The sequence below is a fragment of the Primulina huaijiensis genome, chromosome 10 (assembly GCF_012295235.1).
Source record: "Primulina huaijiensis isolate GDHJ02 chromosome 10, ASM1229523v2, whole genome shotgun sequence".
Classification (NCBI taxonomy): Eukaryota; Viridiplantae; Streptophyta; class Magnoliopsida; order Lamiales; family Gesneriaceae; genus Primulina; species Primulina huaijiensis.
The window spans coordinates 2,233,136-2,245,710 of NC_133315.1; the positions used below are offsets into that span (position 1 = coordinate 2,233,136).

Genomic DNA, 12,575 nt, shown 5'->3' on the forward strand with positions numbered 1-12,575 from the left:
GGCTAGAGCTCGGCTCACGAGCTAGATCACAAGTTCATGTTATATTTACAAAAAATGTTCAAGACAGGGTGAGAAATTATCGAATTTTCAGTATATCGAGATTATCATATCGAAAAATAATGAATTTATCGCAATTTTTCGGTACAATATGATATCGATACCGAAATTTTTTATACAGTAACGATATAGAATTTGAAAATTTTCGATATATATCGAAATAATATATATAATATTTGTAAATAATAAAGTTAAATTATTTAAAAAAATATAAGGTATTTTCGTTATAAAACGGTATATACCGATATTGTATCGAAATCTCGATATACCGCAACATTTCGGTATAATAGATATGCTAATTATACATAATTTTTAATAACATAAATTTCGATACTATATAGAATATAAATATTTTTAATATATATTAATTTTCGATATGATATACGTACCTGAAAATAGGTGAAAAAAACTAAATTCCATCGACCAATATATCCTTATTTTTGCATTATAATTATAACATTATTAAATTAATAATTATAACATTATTATGATTTATCAAGCATATATATAAAAACGCTAACATTCCAGGTTCATAGCTTTAGCCCAAATTCCTTCATATCCACGCGATTTTTACGTCGTTCCCGATGCTCTGCTAACCCTTTGGCCTTCTCTCCCCCCAAATAATTTCCCTTATTCAGGTTCTCTCGTGTGATCTGCGTCAAATTTCTTAGATCTCCATCGGTTGCTTTCGTCGAAATCCAATATCGGATTTGAGGTGACGCACTGTCGCGATTCTATTTTTGATTGTCAATAATGTCTTCTTGCTAGGATGTTATGGTTTTTGGCTAATTTTCGAGGAGTTGTGAAATTTATGATGAATTGCAACGAAGAATGGAAAATATCTGATCCTTTATTATGATTTGGATCTGGGTTTGCTTGAAACTGTGAAATCTAGGTGACAAGTTGTTTGCTTACGCGATTGATTGCATACTTGAATCAAAGTTTCCATTAGCCAAGTATATCAAGGTAGGTAATACGAGAGTTTAGATTTTCTAGTTCACTATTCAGTATTATTTGCTGTTCAGCTGGCGGATAACTGACAGGAAATTCGTGTTAGGGCCGAGCTATGTAATGAAAATAAAATCAAAGTTATTTTTTTAATTCCAAAATATATGAGTTTGAAAGAATGCTTTAAATTTCTTCCACTTTTATATTAATTTTATTCGCACATAATTGTTTTTGATCTAGATTTACTGAGAATGTTAAGTTTGTGTAGAATTTGAACTATATCTTACCTTGCTGTGACAAATCTTCACTAATCCGTTGGCTATTTTGATGAATTACTTAAGCTAAGAAAAAATATACTATATCTAGGGCTGGCAAAAATCAGAAAATTCCTGGCCCTTCCCGACTTCCGACCCGGTCCCGACCCGAAATTTTCCCGACCGCTCAGAATCGGGAAAGGGATCGGGAATATAGGATAGGATATACCCGACGGGATTCCCGACCCGACCCGACCCGAAAATATTAATAATTGTTTTATTAGATTTAAAAAAAATAGGAAATCCCCACTTTCAGTTTTAGTACAAGGATTCCTGCTTGTGGACCTTATCCAATTTCATATTTTCACACAAATACGCACCACTCTTTCTAAAAGCCCTAAACCCAACCCACCGCCCCTTTTCCTTCTCCCGAATCCGACCGCCGCGTCGTCGTGAATCGGTGCTCGACCGCTGTGGGTTACAGCTGAGGTCTAGACGTCTCCTGTAGCGGCCTGAATCGAGAGAACTTTGCTCCATTTGAGCAGCCCCGAGCCGATTACACGAGCCTTGTTTTTTGCGTGAGTCTTGGCTGTCTTCCTCGTGAATTCTTGCTTGTTTTTTGGTTAGTTTTTCTTTGATTTTTTGTGAGTATTAGCATGTATTCGAAGTTCTCAGATTCTTGGGTCGTATTTTGATTGGTTGGGTGAGTTTCATTATTGTATCGTATGATCTGCATATGATGTGTATTTTACATTTTATTTTTCCTTGAGATTGTAGTTCCCTGGTTATTGACTTGCGTGCAGATTCCTCATGAATTACGTCAAAATTAGGCGGATGATGTCCTTTTGCAATTGTTTCTTTCTTGTTTTAGTATTTGAATGTCGGTTTGGACAGATGTTTGATGTTTCTCAACCTGTGATTGCTTTCTCAGAATGGAAATAGTAGTTTGATAGATGGTAGATAATTTTCAGATTGAACATTCCTGTTACATTTTAATTTGAACATACAATTTCGGCACTTGGTTGCAAAAATGTTATGGTTTTTGTTGCACGTTTTTATGAGTGAATCCATTGGAACCATAACATTTTTAAAGGGTTAATTTGATGAATCTTTGCATTTGTAATTTAATTAACCAGAGAAAACATCAACACTGACTTGAGAAGATGCAAGTAATGAAAATTATAAAAACAGAGATATTTTATTTCAATAGCAATTTAGTACATAAGATGATACTCAACAAAATGATACAAAAGTATATTGAATCTTCTAAAACACAAACAATCAGAATACACACATGACAAAGCATCCTCCTGATCAGAAGTGTAATCCAAGAATTGGGAAAGGAAGCCACATCTCTACTCAATCTCTTATGCTAGTTTCACAATCATAAGGCCTGTGGTTTCATAGTTTCAGGTTCCGAATTTTTTATAAAATATTTATCGGGATTTTGTATCCCTTCCCGACCCGATCCCGAACATTCGGGATCCCGATATTTGTCGGGTACGGGATCGGGAATCCTTTTTTATTCCCAATTCTTATCGGGACGGGGATCGGGTTAGGGGGTTACGGGACCGGTCCCTACCCGATCCCAGCCCTACATAACTCTATAATAAACGAATACTGCAAACTTTGAAGTTAATGCCACTCACTTTTTTCAGCCAGACCAATGTTCAAAATTCAAATAGCTTCTGTTCATCCAGCCGTACAGCAACCAACCCAACAAAATCAAAAATATTTTGTAATATATTTAAAAGTATTATTTAAAAAAATACTCAAAACAGAGAAATTTATACTACGATAATTTACCCTTGATCTAGTAAAAAAATTTAATTCTTCACCTATTAAAAAATACTACTTTTTCAAGAACCTAGATCCCAGGTAGCAAATCAATATTAATCAAACAACATCAAAACAATATGATATGAATCAAACTAGAAACTAAATCGGTTTTAAGTTAATATATTAAATTACAATAGCACCAAATATAAATGTGTTACATTAAAAAAATTGCAGTAATCCAAACAATACACGTTACATAATTAGTCAATAAACTACAAAAAATAAATCAAATGATCAATAATGGAGAAAAATAACAAAGCGTCGAGTCATCACCTAATAGAAATAAATCGATCGACAGATTTCTTGAGGGAAGCGGCGTCCTGGTGAAATTGATCGTTGATGGGTTTTGGCGTGTTGCTAACTGCTTTGCTATGGACCAAAGATAGAAGGAGGGAGCGGCGTTCAGTGAAAGAGGGAAGAACCACATAAGGGTTTGAGAGTGGTGTGAAAATCGATTTAGGAATTGGGAGTTCTGGTAACGGGCACTGAGTTTACCAATGGGCCAACATCCATCCAAGCCCATATTGAATTTTCCTTGTTAATATTTCTTAATCGATTACCACTAATCGGTTAGAATTTTTCCACCCAAAACCGATCCAGTTAATAATATATGGGTTCGGGTAAAAACCCGATCCACCAGGAAAAATTCCACCCGATCCACCAGGAAAAATTCCCCTGATTGTGTTCAGTCAGGTCAGAAATTGGAAAACTTGATCTGATTGTCTTAGGAGTTATGGAACATTGATTGTAAGGTCCAAAAATAAGACGACGTAACTCCTAAGACAATCGGATCAAGTTTTCATACATATATTCACATGCAATTGGATTACGTCGTCTTATTTTTGGACCTTACAATCAATGTTCCATAACTCCTAAGACAATCGGATCAAGTTTTTCGAGTTCCGACCTGACCTGAACACAATCAGGGGATTTTTCTTGGTGGATCGGGTTTTTACCCGAACCCATATATTATTAACTGGATCGGTTTTGGGTGGAAAAATTCTAACCGATTAGTGGTAATCGATTAAGAAATATTAACAAGGAAAATTCAATATGGGCTTGGATGGATGTTGGCCCATTGGTAAACTCAGTGCCCGTTACCAGAACTCCCAATTCCTAAATCGATTTTCACACCACTCTCAAACCCTTCTGTGGTTCTTCCCTCTTTCACTGAACGCCGCTCCATCCTTCTATCTTTGGTCCATAATAAAGCAGTTAGCAACACGCCAAAACCCATCAACGATCGATTTCACCAGGACGCCGCTTCCCTCGAGAAATTGTCGATCGATTTATTCATTTCAGGTGATGCCTCGACGCTTTGTTATTTTTCTCCATTATTGATCATTTGATTTATTTTTTGTAGTTTATTGACTAATTATGTAGCGTGTATTGTTTGGATTACTGCAATTTTTTTAATGTAACACATTTATATTTGGTGCTATTGTAATTTAATATATTAACTTAAAACCGATTTAGTTTCTAGTTTGATTCATATCATATTGTTTTGATGTTGTTTGATTAATACTGATTTGCTACCTGGCATCTAGGTTCTTGAAAAAGTAGTATTTTTTAATAGGTGAAGTAGAGCTGTCAATCGGGCCGGCCCGTGTCGGGTTAAGCCATCGGGTTGGTGGGTTGGGAAATCCCAGCCCAGCCCACCAAAAGATGGGCCGCGGGTTGGGTTGGGCCAACCCACGGGTCTAAAAAAATCTAAACAATTTCAATACATTTGCTTAGTTTTGCATACTGTAGTTCACCCAAAACAATTGACAAAAAACGTTGTGCTGTAATCTGAATAAAAAAGGGTTGTTGGCGGTCAAAGAATCCAAAGATGAGTAAATGTTAAAACATGAAATGCCACAATTGACAGTGAAATAAACGAACAAAGTGCTAAAAAGTTAAAGAGTTCAAAGAAATTAAAGTTCATCAAACTAAACAAAAAAAAACAATACAATTTTTTAAATTTCATTAATCATGAAATCATTCATATCAAATTCTTCTCCTCCATATTCATCCTCTCCCCCTTTATCAATATCAGCATTTGATCCCTGATTAGACAACGCTGTTTTAAAACTTGTGTCGTCTTCATTACCTTGATCAACATTAAAATACAGAAATACGAATGTAGTTAAAATTAAAATAATAATAAACTAATTTATCAACTAAGTCAACAACAAACTAGAAATTTGTAAACAAAATTACCAACGTAACCATGCAACCAATTGCGAGTGCAAATAAGAGCTTGAATTTTTTCAGTAAGTGTACAACTTCTATACTTGGTAAGCACACGAGCACCGATGGAAAAAGCTGATTCTGATGCAACAGTAGTAATTGGAATAGCCAAAACATCACATGCCATCATTGCTATGGTGGGGTACCGATGTTTTTTATCCTTCCAGTACTCCAAAACATTCAAATCTTGATGATATGCAAATTCAAGTTTTGGCTCCTCCAAATAAAGATCAATTTGAGATTTTCCAACATTTGTAATTGTCTGGCTCTCATATGCCATCATTTCCTATATTAATTGCAATAATTATGATATGAAAATATAAATCAGTTAAATAATACAAGAAAAAAAGTATTAGAATACTTACATAAAAAATGCTTTTGCTCTTTCCTTTACCTTCTCCTGCACTTTGGGGAGCAATTTGTGTGCTAGAAGAAGATCGTGGTCGTGAAGAACTTGCATTGTCAGTCTTAGAATATTCATCAAAAAGCTTATAGAATTTTGCTTTCACAAGTTCTATCTTCTCGAGACATTTAACAAAATCACTCTCAACCTTAGAATAAAAAAACTCCAACATCGAAAGCTTTATCCGTGGGTCAAGAATGGCTCCAAATGCAAGCACCATGCTATATTGTGTCCAATACTTTTCAAACTTTCCCAACATTCTTTTACACATATCACTTATGACCTCATCTTCATGCATTAAGTTTTCCTTTAACAAAACTTCAATCTTCCAGACTTGCATAAAATATAAATTTGATGTAGGATAAGAAGAACCGGAGATCAAATTGGTAGTGTCATAAAATGGCTCAAGGAACTCACATATTTTTTCTCCTCTTTTCCACTCTTCACTTGAAGGACAAAATTTATAATTCTTGTCATTGAATTGAAGGAAAACAAAAGCTTTCTTATACTTGATGGCACTATCAAGCATTAAATATGTCGAGTTCCAACGAGTTGACACATCCAATCGCAAGCCAATACTAGTATCAATGCTACCGACTGCTTGTACACATTCTTGAACTTCTTCATCCTAGTCTCCGAACCTTTAACATACTTGACTGACTCTCTAATTTTATTCAAAGCAACAACAGCGACTTTCAAACCTTCTTGGACAATTAGATTCAATATATGAGCAGAACAACGAACATGAAAATACTCACCGTCACACAATAAGCTATCATGCAAAGAGAGTTGCTCTTTCAAATTAACTTGCATGTTGTCATTACTAGATGCATTATCCAATGTCAAAGAAAAAACTTTTTTCTCAATTTCCCACTCCTTCAAAAATTCAAATAATTTTGCTGCTAATTCAACTCCTGAGTGTGGTGGAGGCATATGAGAAAAGCTAATAATTTTACTATTCAACTTCCAATCATTATCAACAAAATGAGCAGTCAAGCAAATATAACCCTCACTAGTGCACGACGTCCACAAATCCGAAGTTAAACAAACTCTATTATGAATAGTAGCCAAAACATGCTTAAGTTTCTCTTTCTCCCTCAAATAGATTCTTTTAATATCACAAACAAGAGTGTTTCTAGAAATACAAGAAACATCGGGATTTATGTATTTCATCCAAGCTCTAATACCATCATACTCAACAAACGAAAATGATAAATCATGTCTAATGATTGCACAAGCCAATAATTCACGTGCAATTTTTTGGTCTATTTTCTTAGACCTCATCTTCCCATCTTGATCAAGAATCATTTGTCCTACATCATGGAACTTCAATTTGCTACAAGTTTTCTGATGACGCCACAACGTAGAAGTTCCATGCTGTTTAGTCCCACATTGATACTATTTTTTACATCCATTACATTCAGCTTTATCTAAACCATCAATCCCTTTGATTTTCTTAAAATACATCCAAATATCAGAAGTTTCTCTACGTCTTTTTGGTTTAGTTGAACCCTCATCATTCTTAGGATTTTTCAGTTCATCAACATCCACATCAGCAGTTGGAGTTTGAGAAGAAACGTCCATTTCAACAATCTGTAATTTTTTTTTCAAAAACCAACTGTAATTTTGAATTCAAAATTTAAAAATACAATCATTTCAATAATAACTTGTATTCAAGAATGTATTAATTAAGAGGAAAAATAGCAATTAACAGTAACACATCATTTCAAGCAATTAACGAGTTTGAAAACTTATAATCACTTCACACTCACCGGTTTACGGCGCTGATTTTGAGCTTTATTGAATTCAATGGCTTCCGCGACCGCCAGTCCGCTTTCCGCAGCTATTGGAGAGTTGGTGGTCGGTGGAGGCTGTGGAGCGTGGAGTGTGGCTGTGAGAAAATGAATTATTATTTAGGTTTCTCACTTTCTCGGTCCAATTGTCCAAAGGTAGAATTAGAGTTAGACTATTAGTAAATAATTTTTTTATTTAACCCATGGGCCATGGGCTAACCCGAGCCCATCGGGTTAGGCCCAATTCAACCCACAGCCCGAGCGACTGGGCCCGTTTAGACCCGAATTTAAATGGGCCAACAAAATCAAAACCCAACCCATTAATTTTCTTGTCGGGCTGGTCCAACCCAGCGGGCCCAGCCCATATTGACAGCTCTAAGGTGAAGGATTAAATTTTTTTACTAGGTCAAGGGTAAATTATCGTAGTATAAATTTCTCTGTTTTGAGTATTTTTTTAAATAATACTTTTAAATATATTACAAAATATTTTTGATTTTGTTGGGTTGTTTGCTGTACAGCTGGATGAACAGAGGCTATTTGAATTTTGAACATTGGTCTGGCTGAAAAAAGTGAGTGGCATTAACTTCAAAGTTTGCAGTATTCGTTTATTATAGAGTTATGTACCTTAAATTACTTTTAAATGTGTCCCTTTGAGGCACAAGAATATTGATTTTTGAACCACCTTGTCCTAAAAAGAATGTTGATGTCATAAATTCGGTATATACATCATCTGTCATTCTTTCTTGGTGAAATATCTTACCTTCTCTTTTCCTTCTGGCCGGCCCTATATTATCCAAGTTGTTAAAACAATGCCTCGAAAACCATTGAGGTGTCATAAATCATTAAGACATCAACCGCTCAGCTTTTCTCCATTTGCTCGTTCAATGGCTATGATTGCATGTGCTAAGAAGGCCAAGAACAAGAGTCAACAAATCAAGTTGAGAAATAAAGACGTACAAAGTTCTTCTAGTAGGTTTTTCCCATAATTTTAGCTGTTTCAGCTGGTATTTTTTATTTATTATCCCGTCAGCCTTTATGAAACCAACATCTGTTCCTAGGTAATGGTAAAGTTGAGTTGTCAGACAGTTCCGTGGATGAAGAATTTCAGGTTTGCTTATATTTTCACCTTCATATTACCATTGATTCCTTTCGTGGTTGATAGTAAATGATTTAGAGCAACGTGTCCTTTGAGTCGTGTTTAATTAAATAATTTGTTTGTGTGGGAAGGGAGTTGTGCAAGCAGATTTTGTCTTCTTTGATCCAAAACCTGGCGACTTCCATGGAATTAAGGTCCTGCTACAAACATATCTTGACCATAAACAGTGGGATCTTAGTGGTTTTGTCGACTTGGTCTTGGGACAGCCAACAGTTGGAACTGTTGTCAAGATAGAGAATGATGAAGATGATGGAGTATATTCTGTTGTGACAGTTCTTAATTTAGAAAGATACAAGGCAAGCTACCTGCACTTTTTGATATTCAAATTTTTGCCTTTTATTGTTCTTCTCTCGTCTCTTAAGAATTTTTGAAGCTGCCCATCTGCTGCTTTTGGTGTTATGACATGTCACATAGGGTCAATTAAAAGCAGAAACAATTGGCTTAAATGCAATATTGATTAAAGTCGTCTTAAAAAATAAAAAATAAAGAAGCATAAGCAGTTGTGCGTTTGGATAGAATAGAGAAAAATAGCTTCTTTGATTTTTTTCAAAGAGAAGTTGAATAAAAAACAGAATCTTAGTTTCCAATAGTGTTTTTTCAAATCTAAAAGCTCAGTCGAGCACCATTATTCTAACAAAATCATTAAAAACAACATTTTCTTTTAAGTTGGCTTCGTCCACCGAGCTTGTAAAAGCCGTGCTGAAGGAGTACATCATTGATGCTCCATTAATCAACTTCAAATTAACACTTCTATTTGCAATCTAACAATTCATGGTTAATATATAGTGGTTTGGTTCGGTGCAGAATAACAAATGTTTGACTGAGTTCAAGGATTACCTTCTTGAAGTCTGCCAGGGGAAGGACGTGGTAGCTAGCCTCAAATCTTTATTTGGAGAGCATGCACTGGGTGTTGGTATTATCGTTTCTCAGCGCGTGGTTAATCTTCCATCTCAGTTGTTGCCTCCCCTTTATGATGCTCTCTTTGATGAAATAGCATGGGCAACTGAAGACGAGGTTAATATGATGGTTAAGCTCAATTGAATTATTCTGTGTGTTGGCATTCAGCAATTTAGCACTTACCTTTTGTTATTTTGCTTCTTCTAGCCCACAGATGAGCTTCGGAATTCATTCCGTTTTAAAACGTATATAGTTATAAGCAAAATATACAAGGTATATTATCGGAGGAGCTTAATAAATAATCATAATCGGATAAACAATTGTTGTAAATCAGCAATAATTATTGTTTCTTTACTGCTAATGCCAATAGCACAAGAATGCAGACCAGAATACAGGGAAAGCTAGAAATGGAGATGAAGTCGTGATACACATTAAACCTGAAGATGAAATTTTGCTCGAGGTACTGGAGTTTTAATTTTTCTGCAAGTGCCTTTTACTCATTGATACTGGTTACCCGACCTTTTTAAAATCTTCTGCAGCTTAGCTCATGGTCCTTTTGTTTTCCCTTACATGCTCAGCAGGTCACCACAAGTGAGGCAAGTACCAGTATTTGTCATCGTTTTAATTTGTGCTTAAAATTATTGCAGATTATGCATATTACGTCCAACTGATTCATTAAGTTCCCCTATTTGATTGTTTTTAGACCTTTCGTTTGTTCCATGGATTTTTACCAGAACAGTTTTTTATTAAATCTCATGTCGGTGCAGCTTAAAAACTATAGATTGATGGGTTTGGCCATGGTTGTTGATGCCAACAAAGTCAGCATGTTCAGAAAACAGTTGCACTTATTGATAGACGAATCGCAGTACCATGAATCCTTCCAGCAGGTTGGCAATTTTCTTGTCATTTGATTTCAGTTTCACCTTGATCTCGGAGGATCAAGAATTGCAGTCTGCTAACTTGTCATTGTCTCTGATCAGAGCTGCCAGATTCAGGATTCGGTTGTATCTCCTCGTCAGATCAACTATAAGATCTTCCCGGAATAGCTGAAAATTGAGACCCGAAGGTCATTAGTGCGTACCTCGTCATTCTCTACTCCAAAGTGCTGGCTGATTGATATCATGGAGTGGCTTTCAGCCAGAAATTTTGATGTTTAATTATCATGGTTTTTTGTTTGGCATGATATTAGCTTTTTATTAATACTCATCATTTCAGCAGTTTGTAGGGATACTAATACACATTATTTCAATGATTCCTTAGTTTAAAGATTCCTTTAACAAGGTTTGTACTTGGGCCGTTTTCATCTCATCGGATTGTATTAAATATAAAATGTTTCTCATCCCGTCAACTCTAAACTCAATTCTAGAAAAATTATTCTTAAAATATTTCATATTTTTTTATTTACAACAATTATTTTATTCCATATATTACTTATTTTATTAAATATTAAATTATATAATAGTTTTATTAACATTAAATAATAAATATACTTAATTTATTTCAAATAATAAATATAAAAGCTGAGTATTTAATTATTTATTAAAATAAATATTAAATAATTTAATTCAATAATAAGAACATTTTATATACAATTAAGTAAATTTAAAATTAATTTAGTAAATAGTTATATAAAAAAGTTTTTAAGTAAATAAAAAGAATAATAACAATGAATGCTATTTCTCAGCTAAGTGAGGCTTGGAATATAAACTGATCATATGATACGTGGCGTTGTTTTACCAAATGTTTCCTTAATGGCTTTCGCACATATGGAAGTTATTGGTTTCTAGCCGATATACCATAAATCTGAGAACTGAATTAATAAAATGAGGTATTTAAAATTTAGAATAAGAATGAATATAAGGTTTATCGATGGCAATTTTACAAAACATAAAAGGATTTCTAAAAGATATACCAAAGAAATTAAACAACATAGGATTTATCGAGGGTCATCTCAGAAACATAAATTCATAAAAAATCACCCATAAACGCCTTAAATGCCATTTCTCGGCTAAGCTGGCTGAAGGGCTACAACATGAATTTATGCCTCCTGATTAAACTCGAACCTTGTGTTAATCATTTCCTGGTTCGTTTTTAAACATTATGTTCAACCATTAACCCTTATATTTCATTAAATTCCAAAATTTAAATGAAATCTTTTATCATTTCAATTTAATTCCAAGTTACAAATAAATAAAGATCATGGTTTAGTAATGGGATGATTTAACACAAATGTTTTAGCCTGTCATTCAGGCTAATCTAATAAAATATAAAATTTTTAACAGTAAATAAAAACATAAAATAAAGAAAGCAATAAACTTACAAGGTTGTAAACAGAACTTCAAACTTTTATTCAACGCTGGAAATATATTACAGAGAGAGAGAGAGAGGAAAAGAGAGGGGGAACAAACTCAACCGTGCCCTCTAAAATGAAAACATAAACCTATTTATAGAAGGAAGAGCCGGACATGAACCCCGGATTCCAAAACTAAAAATAAACAGTGCTTGCTTTATAAAAGCAAATAGTACAAGTTACAAATAATACAATTATTTTTTATTCTTTAAAGAATTTTTTAATTCTTCAAAAGCATTATCAATTGAAATATCTTCTTGTACATCATCCTCAGGATTCTGGGCATCTTGATCATCATGAGATCTCATCAAATGTATGAATTGATTTTCACTTGAATTAGAGGCCATTGATTTGTCTGATTTGGAGTCTGATTCGCCAATATTCTTATAAAGATCTTTTTTCATTTCTTGAATATATAATTTTCTCCTTTGAATAAATATCAGCATATTTTTGAGTAAGAATTTTAAAAGGACTTAAGGAATCTTGTCATTTTTCTTGCTCTTGTTTTTTCTTTTCAAAATCCTGTTTGTAGGATTTGATTTTTTCCTCCATATGAAGAAGAGTATCATGTCCATAAATTTTTCCTGTTTCAGGATCGTCACGGAGCATTTTTTCCCAGAATTTTGCCATATTAATCCGCCATAGA

At 34.2% G+C, this 12,575-nt stretch overlaps 2 protein-coding genes across 5 annotated transcripts; one reads left to right on the forward strand and one right to left on the reverse strand.

The window, feature by feature from the left end:
• The first annotated feature begins 577 nt into the window (after positions 1–577).
• Positions 578–10,885, forward strand: LOC140985829 (protein BCCIP homolog). Of its 4 annotated transcripts, none has more exons than XM_073453780.1 (11): positions 578–772; positions 8,045–8,095; positions 8,325–8,495; positions 8,585–8,634; positions 8,754–8,978; positions 9,487–9,696; positions 9,787–9,852; positions 9,950–10,039; positions 10,119–10,175; positions 10,347–10,466; positions 10,560–10,885. In XM_073453780.1, exons 3-11 carry the CDS (start codon positions 8,336–8,338, stop codon positions 10,623–10,625), a joined length of 1,044 nt encoding a protein of 347 aa, XP_073309881.1. In that variant the 5' UTR covers positions 578–772; positions 8,045–8,095; positions 8,325–8,335; the 3' UTR covers positions 10,626–10,885. The 4 variants fall into 4 exon arrangements, with proteins under 4 accessions (XP_073309881.1, XP_073309880.1, XP_073309879.1 ...); XM_073453778.1 differs by lacking the exon at positions 578–772 and adding an exon at positions 4,003–4,674 and having other exon boundaries at positions 7,907–8,095; XM_073453777.1 differs by lacking the exon at positions 578–772 and adding an exon at positions 4,005–4,674 and having other exon boundaries at positions 7,907–8,095; positions 8,182–8,495.
• On the reverse strand, positions 4,682–7,900 carry LOC140985830 (zinc finger BED domain-containing protein RICESLEEPER 1-like). The gene is made up of 3 exons (XM_073453781.1): positions 5,696–7,900; positions 5,301–5,616; positions 4,682–5,190 (listed from the first exon to the last, which is right to left on the reverse strand). Exons 1-3 carry the CDS (start codon positions 6,260–6,262, stop codon positions 5,057–5,059), a joined length of 1,017 nt encoding a protein of 338 aa, XP_073309882.1. The 5' UTR covers positions 6,263–7,900; the 3' UTR covers positions 4,682–5,056.
• Positions 10,886–12,575: the final 1,690 nt, after the last annotated feature.

Coding starts and splice junctions, on each gene's coding strand:
- LOC140985830 (XM_073453781.1), bottom strand. CDS start 6,262: ATGCTTGATAGTGCCATCAAGTATAAGAAAGCTTTTGTTTTCCTTCAA. Junction 5,617..5,695: donor AGAGCAAAAGCATTTTTTAT/GTAAGTATTCTA, acceptor CAATTAATATAG/GAAATGATGGCATATGAGAG. Junction 5,191..5,300: donor TTGGTTGCATGGTTACGTTG/GTAATTTTGTTT, acceptor ATGTTGATCAAG/GTAATGAAGACGACACAAGT.
- LOC140985829 (XM_073453780.1), top strand. CDS start 8,336: ATGCCTCGAAAACCATTGAGGTGTCATAAATCATTAAGACATCAACCG. Junction 8,979..9,486: donor TTAATTTAGAAAGATACAAG/GCAAGCTACCTG, acceptor GGTTCGGTGCAG/AATAACAAATGTTTGACTGA. Junction 10,176..10,346: donor AGCAGGTCACCACAAGTGAG/GCAAGTACCAGT, acceptor ATGTCGGTGCAG/CTTAAAAACTATAGATTGAT.